This window comes from Aythya fuligula, chromosome 18, assembly GCF_009819795.1.
Source record: "Aythya fuligula isolate bAytFul2 chromosome 18, bAytFul2.pri, whole genome shotgun sequence".
NCBI lineage: Eukaryota > Metazoa > Chordata > Aves > Anseriformes > Anatidae > Aythya > Aythya fuligula.
The window spans coordinates 3,835,797-3,854,562 of record NC_045576.1 but is presented as its reverse complement, the minus strand read 5'-3'; the positions used below and the strand labels follow the sequence as shown (position 1 = coordinate 3,854,562).

Genomic DNA, 18,766 nt, shown 5'->3' with positions numbered 1-18,766 from the left:
CAGGGCTTTGCTCCGTGGCACCCCCTTTTCTCAGAGCTGCATCCCCCAGGACAGGATGGGGGCTGCCGATGAGTAAATGAGCTCTGAAGCGACCAGAGAGACCCCCAAAAAGCAGGCTCCTGGCCAGGGGCAGGGAGGGGATGGATGGAGGCACCGCCTGTCCCTTGCTGCTCACGGCAGCATCTCCGTGCTCTTCGCAGGCTGACCTGATGGATTGGCTCAGTGCCATCGGCTTGCCCCAGTACCACAAAAAGCTGGTGAACAACGGCTACGACTCCATCACCATCGTCACGGACCTGACGTGGGAGGACCTGCAAGAGATCGGCATCAACAAACTGGGTGAGTCCCTGCTGCGGTGCTGGGGTGGCCCAGGGCGGCCAAGTGTCCTGTCCCCGTGCCCTGACATCCCTCGGCATGTCCTGTGCACCCAGACAGGGCAGATCAGGGCCATCCCCAAGGACTGCCCTGAGCAGGCTGAAGCCAGGCTGAGCTGGGTGAATGTTGGCAGTTTGTCTCCTCCCGTGGCAGGGTTTGGATAACCGGGATGTCTTTGGCCTGGTTGATGACATGACTGTGGCTTTTCTTGGCCAAGAGGCTTTTTTAGGAGCCAATTTAATGCCCCTTTCCTGTTGCCCCTCTCCCACAGGCCACCAGAAGAAGATCATGCTGGCCGTCAAGAAACTCAGAGACCTCCGCAAAAGCCTCAACCAAGCGGAAACCACGCTGGCAAGACGCAAAGTCCCCGGAGCCCTGGACATTGTCACCATTGAGTCGCTGGAGAACGGGGAATGCCAGTCCCCACACACTCCCAAAATGACCACATTCCAGGACAGCGAGCTCAGCTACGAGCTCCAGACAGCCATGTCCAACAGCTGCCACGAGACGCTCAGCATCAAGAACAGCCAGGGAATGTCGCGGAGCCAGGAGAGCATCGGGGTGCGCTCCCGGGGCTCAGGGCACTCGCAGGACAATGTTTTGTCCCGACACCTCTCCAGCCCCTCGCAGGAGAGCCTGGGCAGCGGGGAGAGCAGCAGCAGCAGCGGGCAGTCCTGCGCGCCGCCCCGCAGCAAGGAGAGCCCGGCCAGCCTGCCGGGACAGCCCAGCCCCGAGCCCTTTGGGAAGCTCGTCTCCCCCGAGGGGCTGAACGGCTACACCAACGGCAGCGGGGGCAGCCCTCTCAAGGAAAGGAACCTGCCTGAAGGCACGGATCAGTACGCTCGGCCAACGGCTCAGAAAGGTGCTGGCCCTGCAGGACCACCAGCAGTCACCCCTTGTACCCCTCCCCAGACCCCCAGCAAGGGGACGGCCCCGTATGTCTTCATGTACCCGCACGTCTCCTTGAAATCCCCGACGGCCCCTTCCCTCCTGGGGGCTGAGCAGCCCAAGACCCTGGCACACCCCTACCCCTCCTTCCCTTCTGGGCAGAAGAGCAGCCTGCAGACATCAGCCCAAAAAGCTTTCTCCTACCTGCACAGCCAGTGCAGCCCCACCGAGCCGCCCAAGGCTGCCACGGCCCCGGGCACCTGGCAGGCCGGGGAGCAGCACAACGGGGGCGAAGGCTTCAAGTACAAGAAGCGCTCGCACAGCCTGAACCGCTACACGCTGTCAGATGGAGAGCACGAAGAGGAGGAGGGGGTGCCCACCAGCACCCTGGGCTCCTATGCCACCCTGACGCGGCGGCCGGGCCGCAGCCAGATGCCGCGGGCCTGCCTGCAGGCGGAGGCCAAGGTGACCCGCAGCCAGTCCTTCGCCATCCGGGCCAAGCGCAAGGGACCCCCGCCGCCACCTCCCAAGCGTCTCAGTTCCGTCTCCAGCACCCCCGCCACCGAAGCGAGCGGCGAGCAGCCCCCCGACCCCGAGCAGCAGTCTCCTGTCCCCCAGGACATGGCTGATGCGGGCGCCAGCCCCGGTGACGCCAGTCGCAGCAGGACAGTGAGGAGCCTGGCAGCTGCACTGGAGGGGACACCCGGGGCAAGCCCACCCAAGCCCCTCCTGGCCCCAAAACCGCTGCATGTGGCTCAGGACTCTCTCTCTAGGGCCAGTGTGGACGATCGGTCCTACGATGGGGGTGATAGCGGCAGCACCGTGCTTGCTGACGCTGGCAGGGACGCCTTTGAGAGCAGCAAGCCGCGGAGACGGACACTGAGTGAGCCCAGCGCTCCCATGACGGAGGCTGTGCAGGTCGGGCGGGAGGACGCCTGCTCAGACACGGAGGAGGAGGCCAAACCCGAGGTGTCCTCATCCTCCCAGAACAGCTCCAGCGAGTGCATCCCCTTTGCAGAAGAAGGCAACTTAACCATCAAGCAGCGGCCGAAGCCTGCTGGGCACCCCAAGGCCGACACGGCAGTGCAGGACGCAGAGCCCAGTTCCCAGCCAGCAGAGCCCCCGTGCTCCACTGGGAAGGAGCCGGCGGCACCTGCCACCACCAAGGAGCCGCCCGTGCTCGAGTTCAACCTCACCGAGTCGGACACGGTGAAGCGCCGGCCCCGCTTCAAGGAGCGGGAGCCGCTGCAGGCTGTGCTGAAGGCGTTCAGCCTGGCGGGGCAGGCGGAGGCGGGCGGCAGCCCCACGCCCCAGTACGCCCAGTCCCAGGCTGTGAGCATCGTGGGCCCCACCACTGGGCTGGCACCACGGGCCGGGCTGGCTGGAGACACCTTTGATGACGACAGCGTGGAGTTCAGGATCGCCGAGATAGAGAAGAGCATCTTGTCACTGGAGAAGGGGATCAAGAAGACGCCGAGCCCCACCAAAGCCCCCAGCCCCACGGAACTGCTTGGCACTGCCGTGGTGAGGACACCTGCTCCAGGTACAGGGACTCGGGGGGGTCTCTGTGAGGCGGTGGCAGGGCCTGAGGCTCCCTCCTTCCCCTGCTGGGGCAGGACAGCATCCCCGGCTGGCCAGGAGGCAAGGGGGACCCGTGCCAGCGCCTGCCACGAGGCTTCTTCCCTTGCAGACGTCCCCGCCAAGCACACCTCGGTGGCGTCCACCAAGCTGGTGTTCTCCGGGCCCAAGACCATCTACCAGCAGGTCCTGCAGCCCTCCCGCCACACCGTCGCTCCCTGGGCAGCCCCCGAGGCGGTGCCAGATGTGGTCGGGTCCCTGGCTGCTCCCAGCCCTCTGACGCTGGAGGCCAGCAGCAAGGTGTCGGCGAAGCCTTTGGCCACTGCCCCGGGGACCGCCCTGGCCCAGCAGCGGCTGGAGCACACCAACTGCAGCCTGGCTGCTGCGCTGCAGGCGGCCGAGAAGAAGATCACAGCGGAGGAGGTGGAGAGGTGAGGTGGCGCTGGGGGAGAGGAAAATGCTGGGTGAGATCCTGGGGAGCGAAACTGGGGAGCCCCCAGTGGGGGCAGGCAAAGAGCTGGGGGTCTCCAGCCCTGGCAGGCGGCACCTCAGGCGCTGGGGCAGCATTTAACCAGCTCTCCATTCCCTCCCCAGCCCCCCCGGGGCCGTGCACTCGGCCAAGAACATCCTGGAGGACATCAGCAACATGTTCGACGACCTGGCCGACCAGCTGGACGCGATGCTGGACTGAGCCTTGCTCCCTCCTTCCCTTCCCCGCCTCCGGCTGCTCTGCCAGTGCCCGTGGTGACGGGGGGAGAACGGATCCAGCGCCGCTCGGTGCCTCCGGGGCTCTCCAGCCGCCTCCCTCCCTGCACTTTGCACCGCGGCCGGGAACGTGGCCACCCCTCCTCACCCGCCCCGTGTCACCGGCCCCAGAGCCCCCCGGCTCCATGTCGCACGCCCCGGCCCAGCCGCGGGGGTCAGGCGTTTCCCACCGGACTGGCAGCAGGAGGAGAGCCCCGAGGGGCTGCGCCTGTGGTCCCGGAGGCCGCAGAGAGTCCCTCGCACAGCGCTGAGGAGCCTCCACAAGGGACCTTTTTCTTTCCGCACTGCGTTGCCCAGTCCTGCCTCTCATTATTTATCCCCTGCCAACAATGTGTCAAAGGAAAGACCTCCCTGGGCAGCCGCCACGGAGCTGGCTATTTACTGAGCAGATCCCAGCCCCGGCAGGGCCTGACAGCAGCTAAAAGCCAGGGCTTGTCGCGATTTGGCAGCTTACAGAGTGAGAAGGAACCTCCCTGCTTTTTGTGTTGCTTTTTCCAAACGCATCAGCTTGGTGCAGCGTGTAATCCGAGGGGACCGAAATCCCTCGGTGGGACCCGCAGCCCCTCAGGAGGGGCCTGGCACAGCCCGCAGAGCTGCGGGACGCGGGGGGCGACCTGCACCCTCCTGCAGCACCGAATTTGGCTGCGGGGCCCCCGCAGGATGGCTGCACAGCACCAAAGGCCGCTCGGGGCTGCGCGCCCCTGCGTCCTGCTGCATCGCGCTGCCAGACTGAGGCTGCCCTCTGCTGACACTGCCTACACAAACTGCCCCAGTGCTCCCAGGGAAGAAGTAGCAGAGCGGTTAGTGTTTTTTTTTTTTCTTTTTTTTTTTTTTTTTCTCCCTCCCCTGTTTCCCTTTCTTTTTGGGGGGTGCCCCCCTTTTCCCCCTGCCCCTCCCTGCAGGGAGGCGCTGGCACAAGCCCAGCCCCGAGCGTCGCTAGGCGGTGGCAGCACTGGGGACTGCGCACGAGGCTTCCTCGCTGCACTAAAACCCAGCGGGAGAGGTGACCCCGCATGCACGGGGTGAATTCAGCTCAGCAACAGCTACTGTAAATATGCGCTGGATGCAGTCACAGCCCCGTGGCTGCAGCAGGGGAACAGCAGTGATAGCTCATTGCATCCGAGCGGTAGGAACGGCTGCATAGCTTGAAGACAGATTTCTCTAGCAGGATCTGTTTAGTAGTGCATGTCTAAATATGTCCAAGAGCCCCAAACTTGGCTTGCGCTCGGCATGCCAAGCAAATGAAAGCATCAGAGCACCAGAAGGGAACCTAAGATTGTACTGAAGTGCCATTTGTTACAAAAATTCCAGACGAAGGGAAGAAAAAAAATTCCAACCCTTGCCCCTTGTATAAAAAAATCACCCGCACAAAACCAAACTGGAAAGGGAGGAGGTGGCCAAAGAGGCGGGTGCTCCCCAGCCCTCCGGGGAGTTGGTGACTGACTCTGGCTGCTCGCAGCCCCTTGCTCCCTGCACTGAGGAAGGAGCGGAGCCCTCCTGGATGGGTCCCCAGGGCTCACCAGCGGCGGCAGTGCCACGGGCCCAGCCGGCGGGAGGCGCCAGCCTGGCTTTGGGCTGAAAAGCACAGATGAAAAATCCCTGGAAAAAAAAAAAAAAAAAAAAAAAAAGAAAGAAAAAAAAAAAAGAAAAGAAAATCATTGGCTGGGACTTGAGGTCAGTTTGAGGCGATTAAGACACCTCTATCCTGGCCAGTTGGTTGCTCTGTTTTATACATCACATTGAGTGTATTTTAATGACCGTGTCCGACAGGCAAGTGCTACGCCGTGGGCCTGACTGTTTTTAAAATAGCTCCAACCAGTGGCACTTTAACGAAAGGTTTGCAGAAACCTTTTAAAACTGATTTTTATTCTCACACGTCAATCTGGGGCAAGCCCAGTTATTTTTTTCCAATGTTGATAAAACTGTAAATGTTTTTTTAAAGGCCAATGTATATATTTTAAATGTGATTTATTATATATATTTACTAACCAGAACTGCAAGTCTTGTACTCTAGGGTCAGGGATAAGAGGACACTGGGGTGGAGCTGTCGCTGTCTGAGCCACCTGAGGGCAACATGCTGCTCTCATTGTCAATAAGGGAATTAAACATTTGTTTTGCAGAAGAATGACTATTTTTTAAGCTCTAGATCTCTATTTTGAAGCTACTGTATGGTGTGTAAGTTATGTACACTGCAACTGGGACTAACTGACCCTGGCTGCACCTGCTCCGTGCAGCAAGACAGTGAGGGAAAAAATAGCCCATGTAATCACCAGACTGACAACAGATTTTAAACCATCTGCTCTGTTTGTGTTGATCATGTGTTTTGTTTCCACTAACATCCATTAAGACTAAATTCTATTAAACAGTGGGGCATATTTTACCCTTTTGATAGTTCTGCCTAGTTGTCTCCTTCGTGTCAAATCATACGAGCTTGTCTCCTGCTCTGTCTGAAGTTCATCGAGGATCAGCTTTATCCTGCCCCTTGAGTGCTTAAGATCTGGGTTTCCTCAGATCATCTCCCTGGTAAGAGTTCTGCTGTCGCCTCTAGCGAGGTTAATGCTCAGTCTGAGCCTTACGACTGTGACAGTAACGGGTGGTGAGCACGCTGGGGACCAGCGCTGCCTTCCCGTGCCCCTGTGCCCAGCGTTGGGTCCTGCTTTGCTCAGGCCTCCTCGTCTCGCCGCTGTGTTTTTCTCCAGTGCTCCCAGTGCCTGTCGCAGCTCACCCCGAGGCCCCACCGCAGTCAAAGCAGTCGGCAGCGACCATCACAGCAACCACACGCACTGTGCCCAGACTGGGGCCACAGGAGGTGAGTGAGGTTACTCTGTGGGCAGGAGCCTGCAGGGCTGCACATTTGCCCACGGCTGGGCAGAAACTGGCAGAAAGCGCCAGGATCGGATCCCAGGAGAATCCAGCTCTCGGGCTGTGCTCCTGGCCCAGCGCTGAGCCCCGTTACCTGTGCCATGACCAACACACACACATTTTTACCTCCTCGCTCTGTTGGGTGCAAACTCCCTCCCACTCTCACGGGGTGTTACCAAGACAGTCGTTTATTGCCGTTCGTACAGTGGATGTGTGCGGGTTAGGGTTCGTTGCTTTTTTTTTTTAATACAAGTTTTAATACAAATCAAATATTTTTACATACATCCCCAAAATTTTAATATAAAATATACACCATTTAAAAACATCTCGATGTAGGAAACTTCTGACTGAAGCCGTTCACCCTGGTCCTCAGGTGCCTCAGTGGCAGAGGGAAGGGTGGCGATGGCGAGACCATCCCAACGGCTCCGTTCCTACACCTTGGCTCCCTCCAAGTCTAACACGGGAAGGAGGGTGCAGGAAAATAAACGTTTGTGATCACCCAGAGAAGGAAACCTTGGAGTCGCCTCCTCTAGAGGAAGGTGTGGCCAGCAGGAAGCCCTGGTAGCTGCTGCCTTTTATCACCTACAACGGTTAAGTGGCACAAAGCAAGAGCTAGGTCAGGGGAAAGCCGCCCTGCGGGGATAGCAGTGAGTGGCTTGGCGCTGCCGCTGGCTGCAGCTCAGCTTGGCCATGGAGGAGATCGTGGCCCACTTGCCAGCCGGCCCTGGCATCAGAAAGACAAGCTGGTTTCTCAAGTGCCAGCGATAAGATCTGCAGCTGGCACGCAGTGAGTTAAGTGCGACTGAGAAAGGCAGCGTGTGCTCCCTGCGCCAGGCAGCCCTGCGGACCTGAAAGGGGCGAAGGAAGAGCTCAGCCCAGCTGGCGGAGGTGAGCAGACCCACTGCGAGCAGGACTGGCCGGGTATTGCTGCATTGCAGGAGGGCAGCCCTGCCTTTCCCTGCCTGGCTCCCAGCCCTGCCAGCAGCAGAGCCCAAGCAGCTGCTCCCCAGCTGCAGGAACAGGGCCCAGACCTCCAGACACCTGCACCTGGCCCCCTCCAGCAGCCCCCCTCTGTCCCCGGAGCGCAGAGGCTGGCCCTACCCCTGCTCCACGCTGCTGCCAGACCCACAGCCAGAAGGGTATTGCTTAGCGACACGCTGTGCGAGTCCTCCCTGCGTTTGCTGAAATGGAAGGAAGACGAGGTGGAGCAGCAGGGAGGGCTGGGGTTCCCGTCCAGCTCCCTGCCTGCCAGGGAAGGGCCAGCAGCCACTTGGTAGCCTCGGACACCAAAGGGAAACAACAGCCGTGTATTTAGTGTTAATATCGGAAGCAAAAACTGTGCCAGGATTTGTCAGGTTCAGCCAGTTTTTAGAACTAGGAAGAGAGTCAGCATCTCCATCGGCTGCAAATATTCTGGTAGCCAAGCCTGGGTGCTCCTGTTTGGCCCCTAAGGGTCAGCCCCCACCAGCAGCAGTGCTCCCAGTACAGCTGGGGCCTGTACAGGAGCTGCAGTGTGTGCAGTGTGCTGCACCGGGGCAAACCGTGGCTTACAGAGCCCTCAGTGGAAGGTCGGGTGAAGAAGGGACCTCCAGAAAAACAGGTAAGAGCTAGGAGGGCAGAAGCATGAAGGGGAGAGTTCCAAACACTAGCACAGGAAGGCGTGACAAGGGGGGGTTTCCCTGTGCCTTGGAGAGCAGGTACTGGATGCAGCACGGTCCCAGGCTGGGAAAGGAGCTGCCCACCAGCTCCGTGTTAGTCACAGCTGCAAGATGCAGATGGAAAGACATCTCCCTCCCTACCTCCCTCCACGGCAGGGGAAGGCAGGTCTCAGGTTTTCTCTGTAGCTACAAATATTGCCGTGGCCTTCTCAAGCAGGCATTTTACTGAAGCAGAACAGCAATGCAAATCACAAAAATGAGGACAGTTACAACCCTACCTCTCTGGGGGCTGTGAAAGCATACACGAGCTGGATCAGCAGGGCTGGAGGAAGCTGGGCCATGCGAGCAGGCAGAGCTGTCCTCCCGATTCCCTGTGCACCTTATAAGCAGGGTCAAATGCAGCCAGTTTTCCTTAAAGCCCTGCCTCAGCCTTCTCTCGAAGTACTCGACAGCTGGCACGAGGCTACAGCAACAACGCTAGAGGGCAGGCCTGGCACAAGCTGGCCATCGCGGGGGCTTTTCAAGCGTGGTGCCAAAAACCCCTTCCAGCGTCCCTTTGGGAATGTGAGCTCCAGCCCTCACCTGGCACCCAGCGCTCCTGGAGGTGCAGGAGAGACGGCTGATGGAGGTAGGTGAGGGCACGCGCAAGCATGCACATGCACGTCATCCAGGAAAGCAGGCAGAGAAGGAAAAAAAAAAATGGGTTTCAATAGAAATCTCTGGCCTCAGCAGCCCTACGTCTCCCCTTCTGGCCCCAGATTTTCCTGCCAGGTCAAGGAAACCCATCTGCTCACACAGAGGGAAGGAGTCACTTGATTTCAGCATCACCATGATACTAACAAAAACCTCTAGTAATAAATAAATAAAGGAAGAGCAGCCTGAACAGCCACCAGAGCTTGCAGGCTCCCTCGAGAGCACCCTGGCAGGCCAGGGAGGCGCTGCATACCTGCTGGGGGGTCCTGACAGCAGTGCCCTGCCTGGGGCCCCCAGGAAGGAAGGTGCTGATGCAGTTTTGCAAGGAGGCCGTCTGGTTTGCATGTGTGAAAGAAACTCCCTGAGCCTTTGGTGCAGCCGCTCTCCCAGTGCAGGATGTGTCTGTCTGCCCCTGGCCCCAGGGAACTCAAGTTGGGAGGTTTTAAAATGGAGAATTCATCCCCAGCTTTGTTTCAAACTGCAGCTTCTGCCTCTTCTGGTAACGCACCCGGACCCTGGAGGAGACAAGACAGGAGAGAGCAGAGTCAGTATGTGGAGGGGTGAAAGGCAGGCAAAGCTGCCCCGCTCTGGTTCCTGAGCCCTGAGAAGCCCCTGACCTGGGCCCTCTGGTACCCTGCGAGAAGAATCAAATCCAGAGAGCACCCCGTGGTCTCACACCTACCCCACCCCAAGTCCTATATCCAAGGCCACCAGACACAGCAGAGAAAGGCCCAGAAACCCCTCCCAGGAACAGAGATGAGGGCCCTGTCCCCATCACGGTTCCCTGTAACCCCCCTGCCTTTCCTCAATCCATGCTCATTAGCGTTAACTCCCAGCTCTGGCTGCTCCCTGTGCTAGAGCAGCCTCACTTTGCCTGCTGTGAATTCTTGGCTTCAGCCACTTCCCGTGAAAGCGAGCCCCACAGTTCAGGCACTGTGTGAAGACGTATTTCCTCCGCCGTGATTCAACGCCTCCCTGTCCTCCTGGGACAAGATGGAGAGAACAGCCCTCTGCGAGCCATACTGGTATGTCACAGACCTTGGCTGTCTCCTCCTCATTGGAGGGAGATAAGGAAATTTCGGTCTCCCTTCCTGCTCCCAATCACCGCCCCTGCTCTCCCCTGACCCTCTTTCCTCCCCTGCGCTTCCTCCCGGAGAGGTGGGACATGAGCTTGCACACAATGGCCAGGTGATTTACACAATGCAATCATCTTTTCCTTTTTATTCCCCACCCTGTTCCCTGTGCATTATTCCTCTGCAGCTCAAGGCCAGGCTGCAGTGAGGCTCCCACCCTTTGTCTCCATCTTCCCCACCACCCCCGTACCTGATTTCGTGCAGCTTGACAATCTCGTTGATGATAACCACCAGGATCAAGGAAAGAAAACCCAGGAGCCATGAGACGGGGGAGATGGAAACGTAGTTAAAGGTCAACGGAGAACTGAGGTTTTCCCAGAGTTTCAGGTCCAGAACAGTCTGCGCCACTTGCCCCAGCAATCTAGGATTGTAGACAGACAGAGCAGATCTCAGCAGAGCGAACATGCTTCCCAGGACCTGCAGATCAGGGCTCAGGCCCAGATGTACCACCCCGAGTTTACAACAGGGATGCTTCGCTGGGAGGGAACAGAGCAGAACCCTTGCCATGTATTAGGAATTTCCTCAGCGCCACCAAACTGGTGCTGGAGGACCTGGAGCCCTCCTCCCCTCCACATCAGGGCCTGGGGATACTCACACGACAGCCACAGTGAGCGTCCACCACCGGTTGGAGAGGGGGCTCTTCTTCCACAGTGGCTTGGTGCGATGGACGTGGGTGATGGATATGAAAACTGCAGGTACAGAGGGAGCAGGGGGTTACTGAGCATCACACACAGATACATCACTTTACAATACACACCCGCAGCTATTGCCCCAAAGGAATATGAGGTTTATGTTCCTGAAACCAAACTTTCATTCCAAGTCCTTCCAGACCACACTCCCCACAGCAAATCCAAATCCCCAGATATGCAAAGGGGGACGTGGTAGCAGTACTGCACGGCGTTACTGCAGGCACACCGGGGTTTGTTCTCAGCCTGCTGTGCTTAAATAACGCACACTACCCCTCATCACAACAGCTGCCCCTCAGATCAGGAGGTGTACCTATTGACCCGGACACCCCACACATCTCAACGTGCAATGTTCTGGGCACCAAGGCACGCCACCACTTAGCGTGGTGGAAAGGGAGCGGAGGCCCCTTAGGGTTCCACGAGAGCAGCTGGAGCTGCTCTGCTCAGCAACCGTGCACTGGCTCCCCTCCCCTCCAGAGGGGATAAAAAGCCTTCCAGCTGGAGGGGTGCTTCACAACACGGCAGCAGGAGCGGAGGAACTTTTAAGGCAAGGAACTTTTCTGTAGAACTGCAGGCTACTGCCTGTTGGTTTGCAAGAAGGCAAAGGTGGAGGCTGCCCTTGTGCTGAGACTGGAAGGGACCCAGCGCTTCGCCAGAGAGAAATTCAGCTCTGAAGGTGCTGTTTCTACTTTGTTGGGGCAATGTATAGTAAGGCGAGGGGCTTTATGTCAAAAGCCCAACAGTCCCCACTTCTAATGAAGTTTGTGCCCTCTGGCATGATGAGGGGCACAGAAGGAAACAGGATGCAAGTTTTCCCCCAGAGTTGGGGGGTGGGTGCTGAGTGCTGCAAGCAGACTCACCTGTGTGTAAAACAATCAGGCCAGCTGTGAGCTTCTGGGCTACAAGAAGAGCATTGGAAAATGTCCCAAACCAGTCAGGAGCATGAGGAGCATCACTAGTAAATGAGAGGACAGGGGGAAGAAATCAGGAACAGTAAGGACTCGCTGTCTGACCCATTTCCACTAGAGCCCTGCCTCTCTCTGATAGCTGAGCAAACCAGATATGAGCTTGGAGCCTTTTCTCAGTAGCAAAGTGGGCTGTCCTGGTGCCAGGAGGTGACTGAGCAAGGCCAGGCTTTGCCCCAGAGGTGCAATCCTCCAGGCTAGGGAGCGCCCAGCCTTCTGCACAGCCCCTACAGCCAGCTCAGCTCATGTGAGAGCTTGAAGCTTGTTTGAGGGGCTCAGCTCCACCTGGGAGCAGCAGGAGCAAGAGGCACCGCAGGGTGTTGGCTTGTGCCAGGCTCGGTTCCTCACCTGTGCAGCATGATGGAGGAGCAGGCTGTGAGATTGTGGCTGGTAGTGTTCACCTCCTTGCAGGACTCGTGCAGCGTGAACCCGAAGCAGATGAGGCACGAACAGATGGTCAGGCTGAATTTCAGCAGGAAGCAGAAGAGGAAGTAGTGCTGGGTCTGTGGGTAAGGGAGAGGCAGGAGAGTGACACGGGCACGTCACCGGCCCAACCTCCCCGCCGTGAACCATCGGAGGCTGCAGTACAGATTTGGGATGTTGCCCCGTGGACCTGTCCTGCAGGCATAGTGGTACTAAGGGATTCCCTTCGTGACCATGATGAGATTTGGCTAGGGTGGCTTGTGCCACGGATCAGTTTCCCAAGGGAGCTGGGAAGCCATCTTAGCACAAGGCCTCAGCTATGCATCAACATGGGAACAAAGCAGAAGAGAAGAAAGGATGAACAATTCTTATCAGATGGGCTACCTACCTTCTTAGGAATGGAAGTCAAATTTTTCCCTGTTGCCATGGTCATGATGGAGCTGTGGGGAGGCTTGCCCAGGAGCGAGATGCTGGAGAAAGGGAAGTTAGTATTTACCAACACGTTCAGGCACCACATCTGCTTTCTGGGCTAACATCTGAAGCCAAAGAACCTCCTCTGAGTGGAGCGCTGGAACTTGTCTGACCACTGCTTGAGCTGCACTTGTATCCCACTCCCTGAAGCGTGTGCTGTGCAAGTGCTCATGCATGGCAAGTGTAGCCAGGGAGAGGTAACTTCCAACTGTGTGAGGGGGAAAATCTACCTATGGTATATATCGACCTCTGCCTGCCACCCTGTGCTCTCCATCACACCCCAGCCAGTGCAACAGTGTCAAAATCAGAAAATGATTCTCAGCTGGAGGCTCAAACAAGATAATAGCAGCTCTCAGACAGCAGGCAGGGCTAACAGCACTACACAAATGATCCTATCTGTTTCCAAGCACCTTGTCAAAGCAGATGCTTAAAATAACCCTTGCAGCCTCCTTAGCATGCTGTGAGCGGTGTCAGTTTCCTTCTACCATGGCCCTGGTGAGGCTGAGGGACAGGTCTGTGTATCCTGTGGGCAGGAGATCCCACCCTGCCTCATACTCACCTGAGCAGTGGGTAGCAGAAACAGGAGAGCCACACGATATCCGTGGTACTGAGGATGGGGGGCAGCTGTACCAGGCAGGAGAGGAACTGGATGGGAACAATCCGGAGTGAAGAGCATGAGCAGTGCGGGATGGTCCTGGTACCCCAGCTGCCACCATCCTCCCCCCCAAACACTGGGATGAGCTGGTAACGAGGCTGCTGCTGCACAGCCCCTCCACCTGTTTCGGGGTGCTGGGGCAGGGATGCTTTTCTCCAGGGAAAAAGGGATCAGAGAAACCTCTGCAGGAGGGTGAGGGAGAAGGGACAATGTAGGCTGGGATCTCAGTTTCTAACTTTTCCCAAATGTGCTGTGTAAACCTGCCTGAAGGCTGCTGCCCCACTGCAGCCACCCGTTATTCTTGTTAGCACTCCTGTCCTGTGACCTAAATGCTGTCCACAGCCAGGCTGGACTCACCTGAATGACAACCAAGGTCAGCTGGCACTGCAGCAAGAAGAGGAAACACTTGCGGATCCCATATGTTGCGTGCCGTGCCTGGAAGGAAGCACAAACCCTCAGAGCCCTCGCTGATGGGAGCAGTTATCAGCCAAGAGCAATTATTGGCAGGCAGGGGCAGAACACGTGGCCTGTGGGGGAAGTGGGAGGAGAGAGCATCTGGACATGGTGTAAGCAAAAGGGGAAGGTCTCCTGCTTAGATACAGGGATGATAGAAGGGCAGAATTTAACCAAGGGGTAAGTTAGTTTAAACCCCCTGGATCTTCTGGGGTAACACTTCTCTAGTACTGATATTTTCCAGGTAGGGATCTCTGAGTTTCTACTCAATCCAGTTGAATGATATTTGTGCCCTGGTGCAACAAGGTACCGTTCCCAACATCCCCTACACCTTGGACTGCTAGGAGCAGGCAGGAAGAGCATCTCTTGTGTTTCCTGAACGAAGGACAGGAGACCCAAGCAAAGCTGCTGTGGGCAGCTCAATGAGAATGCTCATGTGGGCTCCTGGCTGTGCTCCTCATGAGCTGCAGGCAGTGGGGTGTAGGCAAGAGACAGAACTAGAAGGGGGGTGTGCCTGGCTCACCTGCTCTATAAGCCTGATGATGCTGGTACTCTCTTCTTGGCGGAAGGACATGGAGCAAGGCAGGCTGTTGAGCTGCCCTGAAAGCTGCAGGGGGGTGAGCTCATCAGAGGCCTGAGTCATGGTGGTGCTGGTGGCGTAGCCAAAGGTCTCCCAGGAGCAGCGGGATGGGTAGAGAGGGTCCAGTGCTATACTGCATGGACAACATAGGAGTGTTAAGGAAAGACCTCATCCTGGAGGAGAAGCCATGCTCTGCTGCAATCCAGCCTGTAAAGTCATGCAGTGCCATCTCTGTCTGCCTCGCTGGTAGAGAAGTTCTGAGCTGGGATGTGAATTTAGGATCAATCTCCCCTAGATGTTATTTCCAGATAAATACTGAACATATTTGGGTGTGTGGCTCTAGGTGCACAAATCGGTTGATCCAGCAGGGAGCTGCCATTATTTTGCCCAAACAAGAAGCATCTGCGATTCCAGTTGGTGCACAATACTTCAGCATATAAGAGTAACAGCTTCCTTTCAAAGATGTAGAGAAATCTGTGTGTCAAGGGATCTAGGTGGTCACTCCACTAAAAAAAAAAAAAATCCCATCCAACACCATCTAAATGTCCCTTACACACCCAACTAATAACACAAACTGCGAGCATCCCCCTGCACAGTCGCCAAGCCTGCTGTGTCCCATGGCTGGGCACACCAAGGCAGCTGGAAGACTGGGTCCTGCCCCACCTGATATCACTCTGCAGGAAGAGGCAGCTGTTCCGCAGGTTGGCAGAGCTCCCCAGGCAGCAAGTCACCTCCCCGTATTCCTGCATGATCTTGATCATCTCACACATGGCTGCAAGGGGACAGAAGGAGAAGCACAGTGTGTTATCTCTATGCTCGCAGGCTTTGTGTATGCTTTCCAGTCTGGATAGCAAGCAGTCGTCTTTTAAAATGACCCCAGTCAGTATTTCTCAGATGTGTGTAGTCAGACCCAAAGTCAGAGGGCACAATCAGATTGCTAATTAATTGCAGTCCAAGCACCCGATGTACCTGCCTTCTGCAGGAGCTGAGCTGTGATTCCCAGAAGTGTGACCCAGAGATCTGCACCTCTAGCATGTCTCTTTCAGACCAGAGCTCTGGGTGTGTAACACAGATGGCTTCAGCATCAAAGGGTCTTGTTAGAAAACCGTAGAAATTAAACTTAGTTGAATAACTCAAATTTGAAAAAAATACACTTTCTAGTTCAGCACTTTGCTGCTGTTCCAAGTCTGAAGGAACAAAGGAAATAAAACAAAGTACTCCAAAAGCAGTGCTACACTTAGTCCTGTTCAGAGCCAGCCCCTGTTCCTCCACTCCCAGCCTGACCTCTACCCCTCATCAATCTTTTTATTAACATCCTCCTGAGGACTCTAAATCAAAGCTGTTGTTTGATCCAATTTTTCTTCTGTAGCTCTGTGCACAGCACTCTGTGGATATACATGAGTTCTCTAGAATAGTCTAGCTGCACAAAAAAAACAAAACACCCTCTGCAGATTCCTGTGTAAACAATTTATCCAAGTGACTGGTGTACCCAGATCTGCAGCACAGCAAGGGGTTGGATGGAGTGGGGAAGTGTCACCTCTGTCAGTCAAAGGAAATTTACTGGGTACTGAATTCCCAGGCAGACTGGTTTGTAGCTGGTTCTCACTGGCACTCCTGTAAGCTGTGCCCACAGGTGCCTAAAATGCCAAATCGATTCTTAGCACTTTTACTGGAGGCTGGACAGGTATTAGCCAGCTAAGCACTCAGCCCCTTTAGCTAAAATAGCATTTCTCAGAAAGAAATTTTGTCATTTTTGCTCTCTGCAATCAAAAGCTCTGCACAGCAGCAGAAGGTGCTAACAGCAACTGCCAGAGAAAAATACTTCTGGGAAGTGACTTCTGAGTTATATAATAAGGAAGCGAGGGTTGCAAGCAGAGATCAAAGTCTCCTGGCACACTGATAACACTTAATAACAGGCATTGTGGATGTTTGCTTTTGTCTCTTATGAATGCAAATTGAAAATGGAGTGGCTCTCAGCCCAATTCTGTAGCTACGGAACAGTTGTACTGAAGTAAAGATTGCCTCCCCGCAGGTAGCAATAGAGGGCCGTTACTACCAAAATGCCCGTTTGCATTTCTGGACTTTTCCCTTTCCCTTGACCCATGTCCACACCCAGATGAGCCAGAGCACATGGAAGGGGAATGTATCCATGAGGACAGACCCAGGCGTTGTGCTACTTACTTTCTGGGGTGCAGTCTGTGAAGAGGGGCACCAGCAAAGGCACGTTGTCTATGTTTTGCAGGTGGGGTCTCACTTGGTGGATCCCTCGTGGAAGTTTGGCCTGAAAAAAAAAGACAAAGAGGAGACTAAGCAGGAGTGTGTGTGAGGGAGGCAGTTAGCAAGGAACTGCTCAAATTAGAATTCCCAGACTGCAACTTCAAGATCAGATATAAATTGATGCCCCTGCAGACAAAACCTGGCTTTCCCAAGCTGTTTTAAGAAGTCTTCTACTAAAGTTCTTCACTGCCATGGCAGGCTGGCTGTGCTCTCCCTCTGGGTTTGTAAGATCAGCATCATAAAACTGCTCAGGGATTTCTAAGGAACTTTTACATGTGTGGAGAAACCAGTTGGAGAATACAAGTTGTTTTCCACCACCTATCCATTGTTTCAATTGCAGCTGTAACATGCAGCAAAGGAATGTTTTTGCCTTCCTAAACACGGGCCTAATAGATTTATTTTTTTTTTTTAATTTCTCTCTCTCTGATATTTCTGTATTCTCTGCTGAGAATGTCTGAGTTCTGTGAGGCAGGAAGAGCATGTCCCACACCCTGACTGCTGGTCAGCACCTAATACTGCTCATGGGTGGGGAAGAAAGTTTCTTCTGTCTGCGTGGAATGTGGGGATGTGCCCCGTTCCTGCCCAGCACATGGGAAGGGGACCCAGATGGACTGAGATGAGCTTCTCAAGGCTACTGTGAAGCTGCAAGTGGGAGGAGAAAGATCAGGATGTGAACCAGTCACGAACCAGTCAATCAGTTTTCTTGAAAAATGAATTCCCTCTGAGATGCTGTCACACTGTTGACTTGACAACAACACAACGTGTGTAAGGAAAGGGGACCTCACCCTGTTACAGTCCTCCAGGAAGCTGGGGATATCGCTGTCTGTTGGCTGAAAGCTGATGAGATCTGAGTGCCCTTCCTCTTCCATCAGTAGGAGCCCCTCCACATCATCTCGAGAAACTGGAGCACAGAGAAACACCACAAACAATAAGCACAAACTGGCCTCTGACACTCCTGTGCCACCCACATGGTACATTCACGTGGCACTGCAGAAGCCAGGAAGCGTGAAGCCTGATTTTTCTAGGTTAGCAAAGCTTAGATCCTCCTCAGTCATCTAAAATGCAATATTTTTAGATGACTAATCTGCTCAGAGGTAGATATGTAAGCATAGTCTCTGCTTTGAGGCACAATCATTTATCTGTTCCGTTCTTTTTCTAGGGGAAGGAGAGATGAAATCCCACTTAAAGAGAAGAGCAATGCACAGGTAAGAGACTGACCCTCAGTGGCTTGACCAGGGCCTCAGCAAGAACCAAAAGTGATAACAAGCAGTTGTAAAATCATGGCAGCTGGTGCACAGAAGGATGTTTGTTTCCAACAACTGCAGTACTGACTGGGTAGGAATGCTGTAAATGTAAGGCTCTCTCACTCACACATACACACACCTCAGGCCCATCCAGCTTTGTGCTCAAAGCTCTGTAGGATCAGGTATCTGGTGAGGACACAGGACCCTATGAACGGGTTTAAAAGAACCATCCGGGCAACACGTGGCATTCAAAGTGGTTTAGGCGCAGTTCTCTCACCCTGATGTAGGTCATCGTGCAGGGAGCCAGCATGGCTGGGGCTAGAGGGAGGGATCTCTGAGCCAGGCACGTCACCATTGGGCGTTAAGGATATGTGACAATTCCAGCCAGTCTCAAGACCCATCTTCTCAGCAAACACCTACAGGAGAGCAGACAAAAGAGCTGAGTGTAGCTATCAAGGCCAGAGCATTGCAGACAATGTCGTATCAGAGTGTAGGTACCTACTGGACCCACTAGGCTAGCTGAATCAGATTAACCTTAGATGGCACTGGAGCTAAACTCTCCAGACAGACAAGGCAGGGGCATGCAAGTTCAGGGAGTTCAGCAAAGACAGCTTACCTTGCTTTTGAGCTCATCTTCCAGGGAGAAGTAGACAAAACGAATGCAGGCATTGACCAATCCATCAATGAGGCGGACAATGTCAAGACGGGCCTGATACTGAGATGAGACCATTCCCATGAAGATCTGTCCGCTCAGAGCCTGGATACAGTCCTCCTTCTCCATCACTTCCCCAATCCCTTCTTCAGGCATGCAAACAACACGCAATCACAGAGACAAGTGGCCACATGTGCATCAGACAACAGTACCCACGGTGGGAGAGTCCACCATGGTAATACCCAGGGACGCAGTGCCCAGGCACACAGAAACATGCAGGTACACACATACAGAAGGAAAATTGAAGACATCCATTTGTCCCAGCATACCCAGTCAGAGAGGCAGTTTCAGAACATCCCCGCACATGTGACCAAGTGTACAAGTACGAAATAGACAGCATGGAAAGGA

General features: G+C 55.2%; 2 protein-coding genes across 8 annotated transcripts in view; one reads left to right on the top strand and one right to left on the bottom strand.

Annotated features, from left to right (window-relative positions):
* Positions 1 to 4,407, top strand: part of CASKIN2 (CASK interacting protein 2) — a 31,344-nt gene extending 26,937 nt beyond the window's left edge. For 4 of the 5 annotated variants that reach the window (XM_032199768.1, XM_032199770.1, XM_032199767.1 and 1 more), the window contains 4 exons: positions 201 to 339; positions 647 to 2,806; positions 2,954 to 3,272; positions 3,436 to 4,407. In XM_032199768.1, coding sequence (XP_032055659.1) covers positions 201 to 339; positions 647 to 2,806; positions 2,954 to 3,272; positions 3,436 to 3,532 — 2,715 coding nt within the window. In that variant the 3' untranslated portion in view covers positions 3,533 to 4,407. Of the gene's footprint in view, positions 1 to 200; positions 340 to 646; positions 3,273 to 3,435 lie in introns of all 5 variants that reach the window. The other variant, XM_032199766.1, reaches the window with a different exon arrangement.
* Positions 4,408 to 6,744: 2,337 nt separating this feature from the next.
* The window catches only part of TMEM94 (transmembrane protein 94), a 50,094-nt gene continuing 38,072 nt past the window's right edge, over positions 6,745 to 18,766 (bottom strand). For 2 of the 3 annotated variants that reach the window (XM_032199700.1, XM_032199698.1), the window contains 14 exons: positions 18,323 to 18,504; positions 17,984 to 18,122; positions 17,248 to 17,363; positions 16,367 to 16,466; positions 14,849 to 14,957; positions 14,129 to 14,318; positions 13,510 to 13,587; positions 13,057 to 13,142; positions 12,415 to 12,496; positions 11,952 to 12,106; positions 11,499 to 11,593; positions 10,548 to 10,641; positions 10,143 to 10,313; positions 6,745 to 9,334 (listed from right to left, as the gene is read on the bottom strand). In XM_032199700.1, the coding sequence (XP_032055591.1) occupies positions 9,262 to 9,334; positions 10,143 to 10,313; positions 10,548 to 10,641; positions 11,499 to 11,593; positions 11,952 to 12,106; positions 12,415 to 12,496; positions 13,057 to 13,142; positions 13,510 to 13,587; positions 14,129 to 14,318; positions 14,849 to 14,957; positions 16,367 to 16,466; positions 17,248 to 17,363; positions 17,984 to 18,122; positions 18,323 to 18,504 (1,670 nt within the window). In that variant the 3' untranslated portion in view covers positions 6,745 to 9,261. The remainder of the gene's footprint in view (positions 9,335 to 10,142; positions 10,314 to 10,547; positions 10,642 to 11,498; positions 11,594 to 11,951; positions 12,107 to 12,414; positions 12,497 to 13,056; positions 13,143 to 13,509; positions 13,588 to 14,128; positions 14,319 to 14,848; positions 14,958 to 16,366; positions 16,467 to 17,247; positions 17,364 to 17,983; positions 18,123 to 18,322; positions 18,505 to 18,766) is intronic. The other variant, XM_032199699.1, reaches the window with a different exon arrangement.